At 39.9% G+C, this 17,042-nt stretch overlaps 1 protein-coding gene across 1 annotated transcript in view; it reads left to right on the top strand.

The window, feature by feature from the left end:
• Positions 1–508: 508 nt before the first annotated feature.
• Positions 509–17,042, top strand: part of EPS15L1 (epidermal growth factor receptor pathway substrate 15-like 1) — a 29,233-nt gene continuing 12,699 nt past the window's right edge. The window contains exons 1-17 of the mRNA XM_009878930.1: positions 509–544; positions 1,451–1,510; positions 1,849–2,085; positions 3,011–3,168; positions 3,657–3,813; positions 4,527–4,589; positions 6,152–6,237; positions 6,614–6,686; positions 7,193–7,354; positions 7,828–8,025; positions 8,308–8,472; positions 9,956–10,082; positions 10,197–10,247; positions 10,627–10,763; positions 11,215–11,275; positions 11,642–11,724; positions 13,093–13,225. Of these exons, the coding sequence (XP_009877232.1) occupies positions 509–544; positions 1,451–1,510; positions 1,849–2,085; positions 3,011–3,168; positions 3,657–3,813; positions 4,527–4,589; positions 6,152–6,237; positions 6,614–6,686; positions 7,193–7,354; positions 7,828–8,025; positions 8,308–8,472; positions 9,956–10,082; positions 10,197–10,247; positions 10,627–10,763; positions 11,215–11,275; positions 11,642–11,724; positions 13,093–13,225 (1,987 nt within the window). The remainder of the gene's footprint in view (positions 545–1,450; positions 1,511–1,848; positions 2,086–3,010; positions 3,169–3,656; positions 3,814–4,526; positions 4,590–6,151; positions 6,238–6,613; positions 6,687–7,192; positions 7,355–7,827; positions 8,026–8,307; positions 8,473–9,955; positions 10,083–10,196; positions 10,248–10,626; positions 10,764–11,214; positions 11,276–11,641; positions 11,725–13,092; positions 13,226–17,042) is intronic.

Here is a 17,042-nt window from a genome sequence, read left to right as displayed (position 1 = left end):
ATAACTCCTTATGCTGTTTTTCAGTTTATTTCTTTTCATTTGCGTGTTGTACTTTGAAGTGGGAGGCAAGTTACTTGGGAAGAACAGTTCTTAGTTCTACAGTTTGCCAAAGTTTGTTAAAAAATCTAGTGAGCAGTGTTCTGATCAGAATCATTGTCCTATTAGAACAATACAGAAACACGTCTTGTGTGCTGGATGTTAAAATCTCTTCAGTATCACAACCTTAGCTTTGAAATTAAGCTGCCAAGTCCAGCTCCCTGGGGTTTACACCTGAATACAGCGTGGGGACACTTGCAAGAAAGCTTAGAAGTGTAGAATGACAACAGTACTGACCAGTCTTAATTTCTTGCAAGCTCTCGTTTTCGACACTCACACAGGCACACTTTTTTACTTATTCAGGCTATTTCTTACCAACTAGGTGGAAGAAAAAGCAAAGTTTGATGGTATTTTTGAAAGCCTTTTGCCAGTAAATGGTTTACTTTCAGGAGACAAAGTAAAACCAGTACTGATGAATTCAAAGCTACCTCTTGATATCCTAGGAAGGGTAAGTATACTCTTGAGATTCAGCTCTTCTGTTTAGATTTTTGTAATTGCAATGTTAAATATTTAAATTTAACTTATCAACATGGATCAGATTTTGGCTGAGATTTTACATCGAGTACAAAGCAAGAACATTAAGGAGACTCCGAAGTCTTCCACTTAGATATAAGAATAATAGTAGTAATTTGGGCCTTAAAGTGGATTTGCTTTGTTATTTATCTCTGTGTTCGTTGTAAGAGCTGGAAGTTGTGATTTTTGGTTTTTTTAAAAACAAGAAAAAGCTTTCCTAAACCATAATAGCTTTTATTACATTGCATTCCACTGTTTTGTCGTTTTTCCAAATAAAAGTTATTAGACATACCGTTAAAGCCATCCACTGTTTGTATAAGGGAACACTTTAAAACATCCTGGTTTATTGTAGCTGTCAAATTGTCAAGTATTTTTTTTCATGCCTAAACAAATAAATAAATATTTCCAAGATCTGAGTTTAATGCGTCCGTTGCATATTTGCGAGGGAAGCAAACCTTAGAAGTATTTTTCTACTTCTGTTTAAAATAAGTGTTCTTTAATGTTTTTTGCATATTGACATGACGGAGAATGAGTATGTTCTGTGGAGGAGCTGTTGTACTTCCATCTCTTCAGCAAGAACTGCCTTTTTCTCTGTATTATCTACAAAATCTGTGTATGACTTGTTTTAATTCTGTACTTGAATATTGTGAAGGACTCGGTCTCAAAAGGCTTTGTATTTTATCTTGTTGTCCCAACAGAAATTCAGGAAGCTTTTTCCTGTTCCAGAAAAGTTTGGAGGCAGGATAGGGGACTGAGGAATGTGCTGAATGTGATGACGTTTAACATCGAAAGCATGAAACCTAACTTGTTCTCTGAATTGTTTTTATCGTAATTGCTGCAGGTCTGGGATCTCAGTGATATTGATAAAGATGGTCACCTGGACAAGGATGAATTTGCTGTGGTAGGTTGCTTCAAATTCTCAATTCACAGTGTGTCTGTTAGAGCAAGTTGCTCAAGTGTTTTTCTCAAGAGCTTTGCAGCTTTCTCTGCTGCAACTGACTATTCTGATCTAAATTGTTCACATGGAGCTATTAAATGATATTTCTCAAATCCATCTAATGACTCTTGCCTGTGTCATCGAGATTAAACTTCTTGGAATTACGTTCAAAGTGCTGTGCTCTGGTGTACACGTCTGGTCTTACTGCCTTTGTTTTACTAGTATGTAAGTGACCGATACTGGAAAATCTTGTTGCTTTTTCTTCTAATTGTTAATGCTGTCTGACCTTTTTGCCTTTGCAGGCAATGCATTTGGTTTATAGAGCTCTTGAGAAAGAGCCAGTTCCTTCACTATTGCCCCCTTCTCTCATACCACCTTCTAAAAGAAAGAAGACTCCCGTCTTTCCTGGTGCGGTTCCTGTTCTCCCTGCAAGTCCTCCGCCCAAAGACAGCCTCCGTTCTACCCCTTCTCATGGGAGTGTCAACAGTCTGAACAGCACAGGCAGTTTGTCTCCCAAGCACAGCATCAAACAAGCCCAGGTACAGATCTTCTTTTCTTCCCGTCTCTTCTTTTAACTGCTTTTTGATTCCTGCTTCATATCGGCGGATTTAAAAATGCGTTTGTTGCTGGGTCATTTAGGTGGAGGGAATGAAATAGGAATGGTAAGACTTGGAAGAAGGGAAGAAGAGCAGGTGATTTTAGTCTGTGACCGTGAGTAGCAAAACTTACAGGAAACTTTCACTTTTCGTAGACGGTGAATCCATAGAATCTCCTGCTTCATATCGGCGGATTTAAAAATGCGTTTGTTGCTGGGTCATTTAGGTGGAGGGAATGAAATAGGAATGGTAAGACTTGGAAGAAGGTGATTTTAGTCTGTGACCGTGAGGTAGCAAAACTTACAGGAAGCTTTCACTTTTCATAGAAGGTGAATCCATAGAATCGTAGAATCATAGAACGGCCTAAGCTGGAAGGGACCTTAGAGATCATTTTAATCCAGCCCCCCTGCCGCCAGGGATGCCACCTCTCGACCAGATGAAGCAACACATGGGAACCGAATGGGAATCGAACCCGTGACCTTAGCGTTGTTAGCTACGATCAACTGACTGGGCTAAACGGCCTTAAAAACCTTTTCTTCATTTATCTACTTTAATACCAAAGAAACTGCTAAACTACCTTCCAAAGCTCCTGTGTTACTAGCATGAGGACTCGATATGCCTAGCTGGGTCCATATTTCCAAAGAATGGCTGCTTGTCACCACACAAATAGCTGTTTATCAGTATTTATAATTCAGATAAAAAGTGTTAAGCTAAAACACGTGTGGAAAAAGGGGAAATACCTACTTACTGATCACATATGATCATGCAAGATGTTCAGCACCATCCAGCTCTGAATAATGTCACGTGTACTCAGTGTGTTGAGAAAGACTGTCTTCTTCTGAAAGAAATCTAAACCTTTGTTTTACAGCCATCTGTGAACTGGGTAGTACCGATGTCTGAAAAAGTGCGATATGATGAAATTTTCTTGAAAACAGACACAGACATGGATGGTTTTGTGAGTGGCCAAGAAGTAAAGGACATTTTTATGCATTCAGGTCTGTCTCAGAATCTCCTAGCACATATATGGTAAGAATTCCCTTGTAGCTGTATTTTTGTAACTTGAAGATCTGGGAAGTCAGGTTATCCAGCCAGAATTGAGATCCTAATACTAAAAAAAAAATGAATAAAAAACCCCAACCAACCAAGAAAGCTATTTTCCTTGTCCTGTTGCTGTACTGCGATATGTGTGCTATAGGGAAAAACAAGAGAGAAAGAAATACTCACTTTGCATTCCTGGATGGGGATGGGGGTAGGTCAGCCTCCGAATTACGATTCTTCTTTGGAAGCCTAGTGCTATAAATGTTTTTTTCAGAGTAAGGCTGTTCTGTTCAGTTAAACATGTCTAATAAAATACTCCTCTGTTTATGTAACTCTTCCACTAGAATAAGCAAGTTGTGATGAGGCTGAAAAGAAAATTGCATGTATATGTGGTTTTGAGGCTTCTTGGTAGAGGAGAAATAAGCTTTTCTTGTTTAGAAGTATGATTTTTTTTTTATTTATTTTTTTTTTCCCAGGGCTTTGGCAGACACGAGACAGATGGGAAAGTTAAGCAAAGATCAGTTTGCGTTAGCGATGTATCTCATTCAACAGAAGGTCAGTAAAGGGATTGATCCTCCGCAAGTGTTGTCCCCGGATATGGTTCCTCCAACGGAGAGGAACACTCCCATCCAGGTAAATCATTGATTATTTGCAGATAAGGCTAAGCTTGTGGGCTTTGAGTGTTAATTTGGTAAATGTGTTTTGTGTGTGTAATGTGACGGTAAAGAATTGCCAAATCCTTTAACATTTGGAAATATACGTAAATCTCTATCAAGGTGAGACAGTAAGTAAAGAACAATCCTGTAGAATATTGCATAAATAAAGGGATAACAATGCTGAGAATGGTCGAGCATGAAGAATACTTCTTGGTTGTAGAGAAGGGGTTTTTTTTGACTTCGGGGAACTGTTACAAGCTGGCTTAGTAGCCTGTCCCTGGCTGTGATCAGTACCAAATTCCTCCCACGAAAACGTGAAGTTGTTTAATGGCTAAATGAAGAGTGAGGACTTCCTAGTTTCTGGGAGTTGGTGTTTGATTCATTCTGTGGAGCACGACAGTCCGTAGCCCGATATCCATCGCTGGGGATAGCGTTTTACTGGAGCGTCTGATCGTGTACTGAGCCCTGCTTTGTTCTTTTCCTCAGTAGTATGTTCATGTATTGCTGACACTTAAAGGAATAAATACTTCTGGCACGTCAATACCATTCATCTTTTCTATAAATGATATAGTATTTTCATTTCCTTTTTTTTACTTTCCCTAACCAGCAAGCTTTGAGCCTCTAAATACATTTTAATTGTTACTGTTCCTCTGGTCCTTTTAAGGTTTTTCCTATATCCTTTTTCTGTAGACTCTATCAGGTTACTTGACCCCTGTAGGAACTGAGATCTCAGCGCTAACGGAAATGCGTCGTGTGAGTAATTGTAACGTCCAAAAGAATGCAAAGTCGTTCACGTACGCTACCTGTAACTTTTTCAAAAATGTTTATTTCTACGCTTCCTCCTGTCTCTTTGCTCTTGTGTTCTGTGGCACTTGCTCTTGGCATGATAATTATGTCACAGAAGTGTGAAGTTATTATCGATGTTGGCTGTTGACCTGCTGATATCGCTTCATTCGGTGACTTGAGATGCGTTGGTCCGTCAGGAAATTCGTTGACGGGCAACTCGGTACTGGCATGTTGAAGTTGTGCGTGTCCTGGTTCTCTAAAGCTGTGGCCAATAAGCACACCTTGGCACGAGAGCTTTAAGCTTCTCATTATTTTCAATTAATTGCATCTTTGTTTTCATTTACTATGTTTTTAGCTGAATATAATATGAAATAAACTGTATGCTGTGATTTAATTATTATTTTCCTGTGTGGGAGAATGGACTGCGTTATCCTAATAATCCAGCAGCTCATTTTAACTTCATAGTCATGTGGGGTAACATCTTACTATGATCCTGTCCAGCGTATAGTACAGGTCTCTCAGCAAATCTGTCTCTGGTGCGAAAACATAAAAGTGATATTAGAAGCTTTTGATTGGCTAGCTTGAGTAATTAGTCTGGATTGCTCTTGATATTTGTGATTACTTAATAGCACATTGTCAAAAGAAATGCTCACCCAGAAATGAGGACTCGATTGACTTATTTAAACTGTGTGTTTACCTGTAGTTTCTGCGAAATATGTCACATTTTGCTGTGCTATCTGTTTGTGGTTTGTTGGTTGGGTTCTTGGGGCTTTTTTATGTTGAATAAAGCCAAACTTTCTGTGGTTATCACAGCAATCTCAAACTGAGCGGAGCAAGCAAACTGTACTATCTTGTTTTTAAAATACTGTTTAAAAATTGTAGGTCTCCTAATCGGTCACACTAGCAGTGCATTCGATACTGCAGGTTTTGCTCAGATGCAGGGATTTTTTTTCAAAGAACTAGCAGCCCTTTTTATAGTAATAACAAATTTTGTACCATATCCTGAGACTCTTTCTTAATAACTTCCGATGACAAATTTTCTTGTCTAAAAGGCAAGGGGATACTCTCTGCATCTTCCCTGATCTACACCTGAGCGGCTGCAGAAATGACCAGTGGGAATTTGGGTGTAACTGCAGAAATTGGCATTAATCTGTGGCAAGGCTCAAGGAGACTGAAATTACAGTCTGATTTCATTAAATTCCCTGGAAGGTTTTCTCTTTGATTGTAGCAGAGCTGATTTTTCAGTTTTTGAATTTTAATTCTGCCATGGCCTGCAGTTTATTCGTTGATGTTGTGCATGTCCGTTGACTGCTGTGTATTTTGACTATCCCATCTGTTAAATGGGCACAGAGAAAATGCTGCTCTCTCCCAGGTGGAATTGGGTGGCATGCTCTGTGGTTGTTGGGTAATAATTTATCTCCCATAGAATTTTACAGAAGCATATAATAAGGATTGTGTCTCACCTTGATCCTAAAGGAAGGTCTTCTGTTACGACTTGGCATTTTAATAGAGTGTTTCCTTCTTAACAGGATAGTTCCAGTTCTGTTGGATCAGGAGAATTTACGGGAGTGAAAGAACTGGATGACATCAGTCAAGAAATTGCACAGCTGCAGAGGTAATAGTTGTGGACTATTCACAAAATCTTGGAGCAAGAGAACCCGTTAAGTGTATAGTACTGATGTGTCTTTTTCATTTTATAGTCAGTTTATCAATAGTTGTCACCGAAGTTGGAGGGAAATCTCCCTGATAGCCTAGTTACCCTGGTGTGTAAAGCCAGCCTGGATTCTACCAGGTGACTTCAGAAGACTGATTACAGAACAGAAAGTATTTTTTTTGTAGAATAATTGATATGTATGCACCTTTACTCCTTTAAAGAATAGATCAGAATATGGGCTGGCGTGATTCGCCACATGGTGTTTCCAGAATAATTGATTTTTGCGCGTGTGTACATTGTGTTATTTAACTAATATCTGTGGTTGTTTATCTTGCAGAGAAAAGTATTCGCTAGAGCAGGACATTAGGGAAAAGGAGGAATCAATCAGGCAGAAGACCAATGAAGTTCAGGTAAAAACTTTGTCATTATCAGTTTTCATTTTAATCTAAAATAATATATGGGAATTAAGCATTCTTTCTTCTCTCTTTCCTTATGTTGTCTCTGGGCAAGTCTTTCCTTCTTTCGTGAAATTTTCATCTCGCAGAAAGATCTTTATTTTCCTGTTCTTCATCAGAAATGTTTTCTTCTAGTTAATATAAATAGAAGATGGTGTGTGAATAGTTTTGTTAGTGCTTGGCTAATGCTGTAATTTAGGAAATTGTTGTTCAAAGAACATTGAGTTGGGTAATGAGGATAGCTCAGTTAACTCTGTGTCACAGTCTCTTTCTGTCTTGTGGACACTGATTTGTTTCCTGACATCTCGTACAAGTTCCTGCAGAAACAAAGCATACCCGTGCAGGGGATACCCCGTACGACGTAGAAAATCTTGGGTTTTGCTAGCCTGTGTGTCTGTTCGCTGATCATTCCTATAAAGCAACAGCTAAATGTAAGTTACAAACTGTGGAATTTTCTTCAGGAGCTGCAAAACGATTTAGATAGGGAGACAAGTAACTTGCAAGAGCTGGAGGCTCAGAAACAAGATGCCCAAGACCGCCTGGATGAAATGGACCAGCAGAAAGCCAAACTGAAAGATATGCTGAGTGATGTAAGGCAGAAGTGCCAGGAAGAAACACAGGTGGTGAGTGTATGTTAATTCTGGACATGCTTGAGAGTATTGTGTCTTTTGTTGGAGGAAATTCTCTTTATTTAATGTACAAGCTTACTTAGTTACTCACTTCTACCATGAATAACAGTTTCCCCACAAACAGAGAGGTCCCAGACAGGATTTTGCTGACCTAAATGCCTTTCTTGACGGGCATGGGTTGATCTCCAGGGGACCCTTTCTATATAAATTATTACTCTGTGAATACGTGAAGCATTTATTCAGCCTGCTAAGGTAGTTGACAAACGTTATTGCTGACACGAGGCGCTCCATGGGCAGTGGTGCATATTTTAATCGCTGTGAACCTCGTCAGCATTCTGAGTTAAAAGTGGATTTTCAGGGGGATACAATTAGCCACGGTAGCTGATAGGTTACCTTAACATAAAAACTTAGTGTATAAGGTCATGTAAGAGTGTATAAGGAGAGTCATATGTAACGTTTTGTTTCAGATTTCATCACTAAAAATGCAGATTCAATCTCAGGAATCAGATTTAAAATTACAGGAAGATGACCTTAATAGAGCAAAAGCAGAGCTGAATCGCCTCCAGCAAGAAGAGACTCAGCTAGAGCAGAGTATCCAGGCTGGAAAAGTACAGCTTGAAACAATAATCAAATCTTTAAAATCAACACAGGAAGAAATAAACCAGGTATTCACTGCAATTGGTGCAACTTCTTTTTTGCTTCTTGAACGGCGATGAGTTGAACATCACCCAGAAAGATTATTTTTTCAGAAGGGGGGGGGGGGGGGGGGGGGAAACTTTTTTTTAGGTTCATGAAATAAACCTTTTTGACTGCTGCTTAGTAGGTTAATTCCCAGTTTGAGACAGGAAGGGTTCAGCTCTGGTGAGGGGAAAATGCAACCCCGCGTTTAACAAGAATGGCAGTGTTAGTGAATTTATAACATATTAAAGCATTTTTTCACTGCTTAGGCAAGAAGTAAACTTTCTCAGCTTCAAGAGAGTCATCAGGAGGTCAACAAGAGTATAGAAGAGTATAACGAAGCTCTCAATGGGATTCACGGTGGCAGCCTGACGAATTTAGCAGACATAAGTGAAGGCCTTGGGCAGACAGAAAGAAGCAATTATGGAACTATGGTAAAAAAAAAAAAAATTGCTGTTTAGTGTATTACAATAATTAGGTTTGTGACTCGCACCTAAGCTGAAATAGTTCAGGAGGTTGCTTAGTTGGCTGTTTGTGTTAGCAAATGCTGTGATCCCTGCAGGGCAGCGATGCCCAGTGCAAGGCAGGGCAAAGATTTTGATGCTGGTTTAAGCTTTGGGTTAGGTCTTGTACCTGTATAACCGTAACAGTGTGAATATGTAAGCAAACTGTTCTTAAAGATTTTTCCAGTTAATTCATTTTTAATAATAGTCTAGATCACAAGATTTTTATTTTTTTAAGCCTATTTGTTCACTTTAAATATAAAAGTTGCATGTTTGCCTGAGTTTTCTTGCGCATCTGCTTGATGCTTCATCTTCAGGGAAACATGTTTTCAAATTTTTGGGGCTTGCATGACTTGCATAAACATTTGTTTAATTTCCAGATGTTTCTCTTACTTGCAAAACCTAAAAATCACTTACTGGAAGAAAACATGAGTATATATTCGTAGTATGTTTTTTAAACCTTTGTGCCCCTTTCCTGTTTCTTAATTCTTCCTTCCTCTTCCTCCTCTCCCCACCTCGCTCTCCACTGTTCTGAGAAGCATTAATTAGGACTTCTTCATGTGCATCTTGTAAAGGGGTGAAAGAAATGGCGTATCTTTTTATGGCTGGAGGCAGTGTCGGGGATATTAGATACGCTTTAGGCAGAGTTGGGTGGCTTTTGGGGTCAATGAAGCAGCTCCGTCATGCGGGTGCCGTACGCACATACGGCCTCTGGCGAGGAATGATTTCATCAGAGACCCGAATCAGAGAAAAGACGGGGTTGTCACGTGCAAGCAAATACGATGAAGAGTTTTTATAGCTTTAGTTTGCTACTTGTTCATGGAAGTTATTTTGTCACTTGACAAAGCTACAGGTTGGCCTCTCTGTCAAAATGCTGGGCTGAAACTCATCCTGTGCTTTGTAACATGAAATCAGCACTTGGTGCTTTAAGCTCAAGAATGAGTTAACGAGAAGCAATCTTGAGTGTGACTGCTCAGTAATTGCTTGGGTTTGTAGTCCACAAAAAAGATTGATGTATCCTTTCCTTTTAAATAACTGTCGTACCTGGAGCTGAGCTGTAAAACAACTGGGAGAGAAGAATTACCCAATAGCGTAATGGTTGGGGGCTTGGTTTTGTTAGTTAAGTATTTGAGAATTGAATATAATTATGTGAGGAACAGTGTAACCTTTCATTGTTACACGTATTTTTATCTTTTGATGTTCTGAGTAGCTTTTGATGTTCTGTAGCTTCAGGCTACGTGTTTCTACTTTGTGAGTACTTCTGCCTAGAAGCCACTTACTGAGAAAGTTCTTTAGGGGGTAATTTTTAAAATCCTTAAACAGGAGGCACGATACCGTAGAATTTCTGCTAAATGGGTAACTGAGCATCTTAATCATGGTAAATAGGTGTAATACTTCTCCTCTTAATTTTTAGGATGATCCCTTTAAGAATAAAGCCTTGATGTTTACCAATAATACACAAGAATTGCACACAGACCCATTCCAGTCAGAAGATCCTTTCAAATCTGATCCGTTTAAGGGAGCAGACCCTTTCAAAGGCAGTAAGTGACCAATGGCTCACCTGAGACCTTGAAGACCACTTGTTGAGTGATATTTTCACAAACACCATCTTGTCAAGTAGCGAATAAAACAAATTATTTTTCTGTTCTGCATAGGTGACCCATTCCAGCATGATCCTTTTGCGGAACAACCGCCTGCTCCAGCAGGTAATGACCCTTTTGAGGACGGGACAGGTGTGATATAAATCATTTGTAGCCAAACACAAGGATTTCTGAGGTTTCCCTGCCTTCAGATTGTTGGTTTGCATGTGGGAACATGGAAACCTGACAGGGTGTGTGTGCAGGATCAGTGTGTTAATGACTTGTGTAACTCTGTATTAAGTCTGTAGCCTTAACATAAACGTGTACTTTTTCAAACTTAGGAAATACCCAGTTTAGAGAGGTATCTAGGAGTTTGTCAGATTTACCAAATTACTGTGTGTTTTTATAAAAAAATTTCATCAGTGAGCATGAGCTCAACTGTAGAATGGTGCATTACAGACACACCAGGTGCTACATCCTATTTACCTTTTCATACTCTGTCTAGATCCCTTTGGAGGTGATCCATTTAAGGAAAGTGACCCATTTCGTAGTTCTGCCCCTGAGGATTTCTTCAAGAAACCGGTGAAGAGTGATCCATTTACCTCAGATCCCTTCACGAAACCCCCCGCGTTGCCCTCAAAGGTCAGGAATTTTTCAAGTCTACACCTAATAGATTACTTTACAATGGACAAGCTTGTTGTCTGAAAGCGAAAAGGAACGAAAGATCACAAAATACTTTTCTCCTACCTGCTGAAATATCATTAATTTTATTCTTAAGTGTGAATTGTTAAGGCAATCAGCACTTTGTTCTTTCCAGTTTCAGGATGATGATGTGTATTTACCATGAAGATGCAGTTAGGTGATTTTTTTTTTGATTTTTTTTTTTCCTATTGGGAATTTGAATCCCCCCACCCACTCATTGACACTATTACCCCAAGCCCATCCATGTTTCTGTTTGTGCAGTTCAGGGTCCACTGGACAGATGGTCTGAAGTTGGAAATAATTTGTCATAAAACAAGAGATTTTGGTGAGCATTAAAAGACAAACACACAGTATAGCAGAACAATAACTACGTGTATCTGTTCTTATTTAGCCCGACCCTTTTGAAAGCAGTGATCCTTTTACGTCTTCCAGTATCTCTTCAAAAGGTCCAGGTAAGAAGAAAAAACTTTCTCATCAGGGTGAATAACGAGGTATCTCGCTATGAACGAGGAATTAAATGTAAAATTGAGAATAAAGAACTGTTGGCAAATGTCATTGTGGTCCTATTACAGATTACGAAGATTAAGTCTTTGCGTACACCATATACTTCACATTTCTTTTCTCTTTTTTTCCTGTTGTTTTCTTTTTTCTTCCGAACAGCTGGTAGAAAGCCTGTTGTTTTATGGAATTCTCTTAACCTCTTATGCTAGACACGTGCTTTTAATCACCTGCCTAATTTTGTACTTTGCTGGCACCAAGCATTCTTCGTAATTCTTAAGTGTTTTTTAACATAACTTTCCTTCTCGTATCTGTTTCAGATCCATTTGGAACACTGGATCCATTTGGAAGTGGTGCTTTCAGTAGTAGTGAGGGATTTGCAGACTTCAGTCAGATGTCAAAGGTAAAGGTTACAAGGAAAGCAACTGTCCTTTAAAAATGTATGTACAGATACTTTATTTGAAGGGTGTGATGTGGTTGTAGCTTTTCAGCTGATGAACCCACTTCTGTTAATTTTTTTCCGATCAACTTCACCAGTTACTTAGCAAAGCATTTTCCATCCATCTCAAATACAACAAAGTGTCACCAAGAGTTGTAGATTCAGCAGGGATAAATCAGCTTTTCATGAACGTTTTCAAGTACCAGAGAAGCCAAAGAAGTAATTTCTTTTACTTGTAAGAAAAGGTAGTCGGTCCAGATTAATATACTTCAGTGTCCAACCTTCCTCTAAGTCCTGAAGTTTCCTTCTTGGATACTTGGTCTCATGGTATCCTGACTTGTTTTTAAATTTCTCTGAGTACAGGGTGGAAAATGTGTGCTGACATTTCATAGCTCTTAACAGAATTGCTTCATTTCTTGGTCTAATCTGAGTCTATGGGAAATTTCAAATGGAACCAGCTCCTTCCGCATCTGGATCAGCCACAGGCTGATCTGAGATGGGGTTTGGAATTTACAGGTGACGTGAGCTGCCTCACCTTTTGCACTTAGTTCCCCAAAAACGCTTGAACATAGCAGAGTAAATGTTAACTAGAAAATAGATTATCCCATTTCTTTGACTGTTTAAACTTCTTGGGGTTTTTATCCCTGTTTTTTGGTGGGGTTTTAGCTCTCCACCAGGTGGCAACAGCCTTTACAAGTATTGATGTGTTCGGGTTGAGTTACAAGTTTTAGCGGTGGTGGAGCTTTAGCTCTGCCCGCAAATTCCTCTTTCTTTGTTTCGGAATGGTGAATTTCTCTGCGTGGCATAATTTTTGAGCCTTTTTTTAATCAATAGGAGAGCTCTTCACAAGAGCCAGCTGAATATAGGAAACATTAAACGTACAGGTTTAGAATTTTCCCTGAGCTTTTAGAAAAAAGACAAATAGCTGCATGTAACTTCAGAAAAGCTTGGGAAAAAGCTACCCATTCTGCAGCCTACTATGCTTTTCCAGTTTCTGTCACGGTTCTGTTTATCAGACTGTTGTATGACTGTTCCTTGCCAAATAGTAAAAAGTAGAGTTTTACTTCCTTTTATTTTTCTCATCAGCTTTTTGCTAGGACTAAATGTTCTAGTACTTAAATGATTGCAAGCATATAAGTACTTTTGAAGGTTAATGAAATCTGAGCAGCTCTGTCAGTGGACGTTATGTCTCTTACACCACTGACATAATTCTCTAAATCTGTCCTTTTTACTTTTCTCAGTTAATACTTTTACTGGAGTTAACCTGGAGCTTTCACGAAACAACAGATATTCTCTGATGGGCTTACATTCTTTTTCTTTCTTCTCATGTAGTCAGTAGCTTCAGACCCCTTTGCCTCCTCTTTTGGAGGGATGGGATTCCCAGATGACCCTTTCAAAAGCAAATCAGACACACCAGCGTTACCACCGAAGAAAAATGTCCCTCCACGACCCAAGCCACCCAGTGGTAAGGAGCTTTTCTCTTTTTAATAGCCACTTCCCCCAATTTTCTGGATGTTATTTGGTGTAAGGTCAAGCTGACAGTCTTCTGTCTCGTTATCTTCCATTTCAGCCATGGAAGAAGGAAGGTATGAATTTATCAATAGGTAAAAATTGTCAGTAAACCAGACTGGAACTCCTCAGAGTGAAAAACAGTTGATTAGGGAGTGGTGTGACAGATCTGTGACATCACTTGTGGCAGGGAAAAATGGCAGAAGGGAGAATCTGTCTTTTCCAAGTAGGCAACAAATAAGATTAGTAAATGACACCTTCAAAAAAGGGGGCAACTGGGTCTAAGAAAACCCAAAGTAGTTTCTCTGGCTCCTGTGTTGCTGCAGGATAGCCTGATGTGGGGCTGTATCTTTACCTTGTTTTGATGTTCTTCCTGTGGCATCTGCCACTAGATCCTACCAAGAAGAGGCTACAGGGCTGGACAGACCTGTCCCGATCTTGATCTGTCCCGGTATGATCACTGCTATATTCGCACATCGCTGCGTTCATCAGATATAAAACTTTTTCAGTAGGTGTTCCTGCTTCGAGTCCATTCTATGTGGAAATCCTTAGAGATGCGTGCATCTCCTGAATTGAAAACAAGATCTCTTTTAGAGGAGATTTAACTTGTACTTGTTTGCCCTACCTAGACTTGATTTTCAAAACACTCAGATACCAGGGAAACTGTTTTAAGAACTGAAGCCACTTAGAGCTAGCTCCATGGATGACATGAAAAGAGCTTTCTGTTACTGAGGAATCCTGAAGATGTCATTAACTATCCCAAAGACTGACCCAGGATTTAGAAGATTCTGTTTGCTACAGTAGGCTTACAAGCAGGCCATTTTAGCAGTATTGGTTTGTTCCTGTTACTGTGATTTTATTGCTCAAGAGGTGATGATGCACACTAAAGCCCTGAAAATAAAAGATGAAGTTCTGTATGGGTAAATACTGATAAAAATTTGTCAGGAAACACTTTAAAATTGTAGAAAAATTCTTGAAGTGGTGTGTTCCATGCTTTCTTTGTGTAAATATTTTCTCCTGTGGAGGTACTAGAGAGCCTTTAGTAATTTAAAGAGCCCATGATATGGAAGGTTGAGAAATACCAACTAATAGGACATGAGTAAGTAAAAGCAGAAATACAAAAGCTGAAGGTAATCTTATTTGCCTTTGTGCATGTTGTTTTCTGTATTTGCTTTTCAGGCAGACTTTGTAAGTGCCCATCTCTTTTTTTTAAGAAATTTCTACATAAAATAATTATTTAAAAGGCCTATGTAAAGTTGAATGAGTCAAACAAATACTAAATATACCTCTATTGTCTCTTTCGTGTGGTTTCTCTCTATTTCTTGTTCGAAACACTGTTATTCCTAGCAAATACAGTGTAATAGTAGCAGCAAAAATGAAAAAAATATGCTGTAGAACTAGCTCACCTGCATGGATTTTTTGGGGGGGGTTTATGTCTCTTCGTTCCCTCTTTTTTGCATATTGAGGAGAACATTTAATAATTTGTTTTGAATTTAGACATGTGCACTCATCCTTTAATCAGTCTTTTTCAAAACTTGTCGAAATGTGAACCTTCCCCTCTTCTTGGGAGACACAATATTTGTAAGGTTCCGCTGGTCTGCCAAAAGCAAATGTTGTTATGATAAAATAGACTGAGGAGGAAACAAAGCAGGTTTTTTTTAAAGCAGATGAGCCTCATGTGCTCATGCAGTTATACTCCTCCCTTCCTTCCACAACTAAGGCAATCTTCAGTGGTTACTTAAAGCATGAGAAATTATATAGTAATACGCTGCGATTCTAGCAAGAGATACAGGCAGACAAGTGTGAGTTAGAAATGGGAGCAGTGCTCAGAAAACAAACAACAGACAAGAAACTTCCGCTGTTTCTTACCTTTCTCATTGGTCTGTTTAATTAAAAAAAACAAGTGGGTGATAAAGATCTTGCTGAAGGATGGATAAATGGTAGTTAATACCAAGCAAATTTGTAGTTTGCCTCTGCTCCCAGTTCATACTCTTCTTAGTAAAACTGTTCTTTCTCTTGAGGGGGATTTTTAATACCGAAAAGCACTCATGGTTTGCTTGTGTTTTGCTGGGTGGATGCAATGGAGATCTGCTCTAAAGCTTTACTTGTCCTCAACACTTTCCAGTCAATTAGAAAATCATAATCAATGTTTTTGCAGAGTGTTGCGAGCTGTCTGATAGGGGAAACTGGCAAGATCCACTGGGGGTTGTTCCCAACTTGCTGCTTTTCTATATGCAAAGTCTTTCAGAAGTTACGTGACCCACAAGCATCATCCGATCGATCCATCAAGGTGTCGCAGGGTGCCCAAAGCGTGCCACGGCTCCCATCTTGCTCGCCTGTCTGCATTTTCTCTGGATGCATGAGGGTTGTGCATCAAGTCTTGTTTCTTCACGAAGACGAAGGCAGAGCAAATCTCTGGAGCTGAACACGGGGTCAGGGAAGCACTGGAGGCATGGCCTCTGTTTACTGTTCAGTGAAGGTCACATCAGAAAGGCCTTTACAAATACCTGGAATAAACTGTAAAGGGAATATATGGTTCAGATGAGCTGCCTTCATGTCAGGGCTCTGGAGACAAGCTTCACGCCGTGCTTAAGGGAGCTTTGGTGCTGCTGCCAGCTCTGTCAGCAGCAGGAGTGTGGTGGGTAATCCTTGTCTGCCCTTAAATCCTGACCTGTACGCTGGCTGCTTGTAAAGTCAAGGCTGGTTGGGTTGGTTTATTTGGTTTTAGTTGGTATTTGTTCTCTTCTGAAGCTGGGACACTGAGAAGCAGCTACGATCTGCTGCCTGCCTTAGCAGGTGCTTCAGGTCACAGCTCTGTGGTGGTTCCCAGCTGGGCAGGATGGGCGCGCTCTGACGGCGCGGCATGGGCTGGACGCCCTCGAGATCCGTATCTTTCCCTTCGTGAAAACTCAGGTTAAGAGAGGAGATGACAATCATGAGATCGTTTCCATAAAGTTGTATCTTTGGCTGAATCTCAGGCTTACACTTGTTCTGTTCTTCATAAATAACTTTTATTCCTTCTCACTCCTTTTTGAACCAAAGCTTTTCAAGGTCTTTTAGATGTTGCAGAGTTGCATTGGGTCTAGCTGAGATGGAGTTAATTTTCCCTCTAACATCTCTTAGTGCTGTGTTAGAGAGTAATCTTTTTGCTTGGCTTTGCTTCCACACGCGACCTTTGCTTTTGCTTTATTAAACGGTTCTTATCTTGACCCGCGGCCTCTTAGTACGTTTTTCCCTGTCCCTCAAAGAAGGGGGAGTGACAGAGCAGCTTGGGTGGGCACCAGCCTTCCGGTCAGGGCGGACTCACCACAAGAGTCTTAAACTGATCCCTGCTTGGCATCGGAGGAATTTCATACGTTTGTTTTTCTGTTTAAACACTCTATTGTAATTTTTTTCAATATAACCACTTCAAGTGCAGGATCTTTAAAAATGATTGGAAGGAAGGCTAATAAACCCATGCAAAAAAATAGCGAGGGAGAAGCAGCAAGCCAGTGTACATGAAAGCCGCAACAGATGTGCTACATGCAAAGATTTGAAAAATCAGTATCTCTGTCCCTTACCGGGTTTAAGATTCTCTTTTTAGGTTGAGGAGGACCAACTAGAAAAAGCTCTTTAGCTCTTCTGACTAGAGTGTTCTAATAAAACCCCCCAAGGGGAGTATGTGCATGTTCTTTCTCTTCAGGAATGCGGTCGTAGTCCGTGGAGTTCCTACTGGACGTGAGGTTACGTACAGCTCCCCTGGGACCTGGCTGAAGTAATTTGATGTTCACCAG

The sequence above is a fragment of the Apaloderma vittatum genome, unplaced genomic scaffold (assembly GCF_000703405.1).
Source record: "Apaloderma vittatum isolate BGI_N311 unplaced genomic scaffold, ASM70340v1 scaffold13311, whole genome shotgun sequence".
Lineage (NCBI taxonomy): Eukaryota > Metazoa > Chordata > Aves > Trogoniformes > Trogonidae > Apaloderma > Apaloderma vittatum.
The sequence above is the reverse complement of the archived record's forward strand: the minus strand, read 5'-3'. Positions and strand labels throughout refer to the sequence as shown.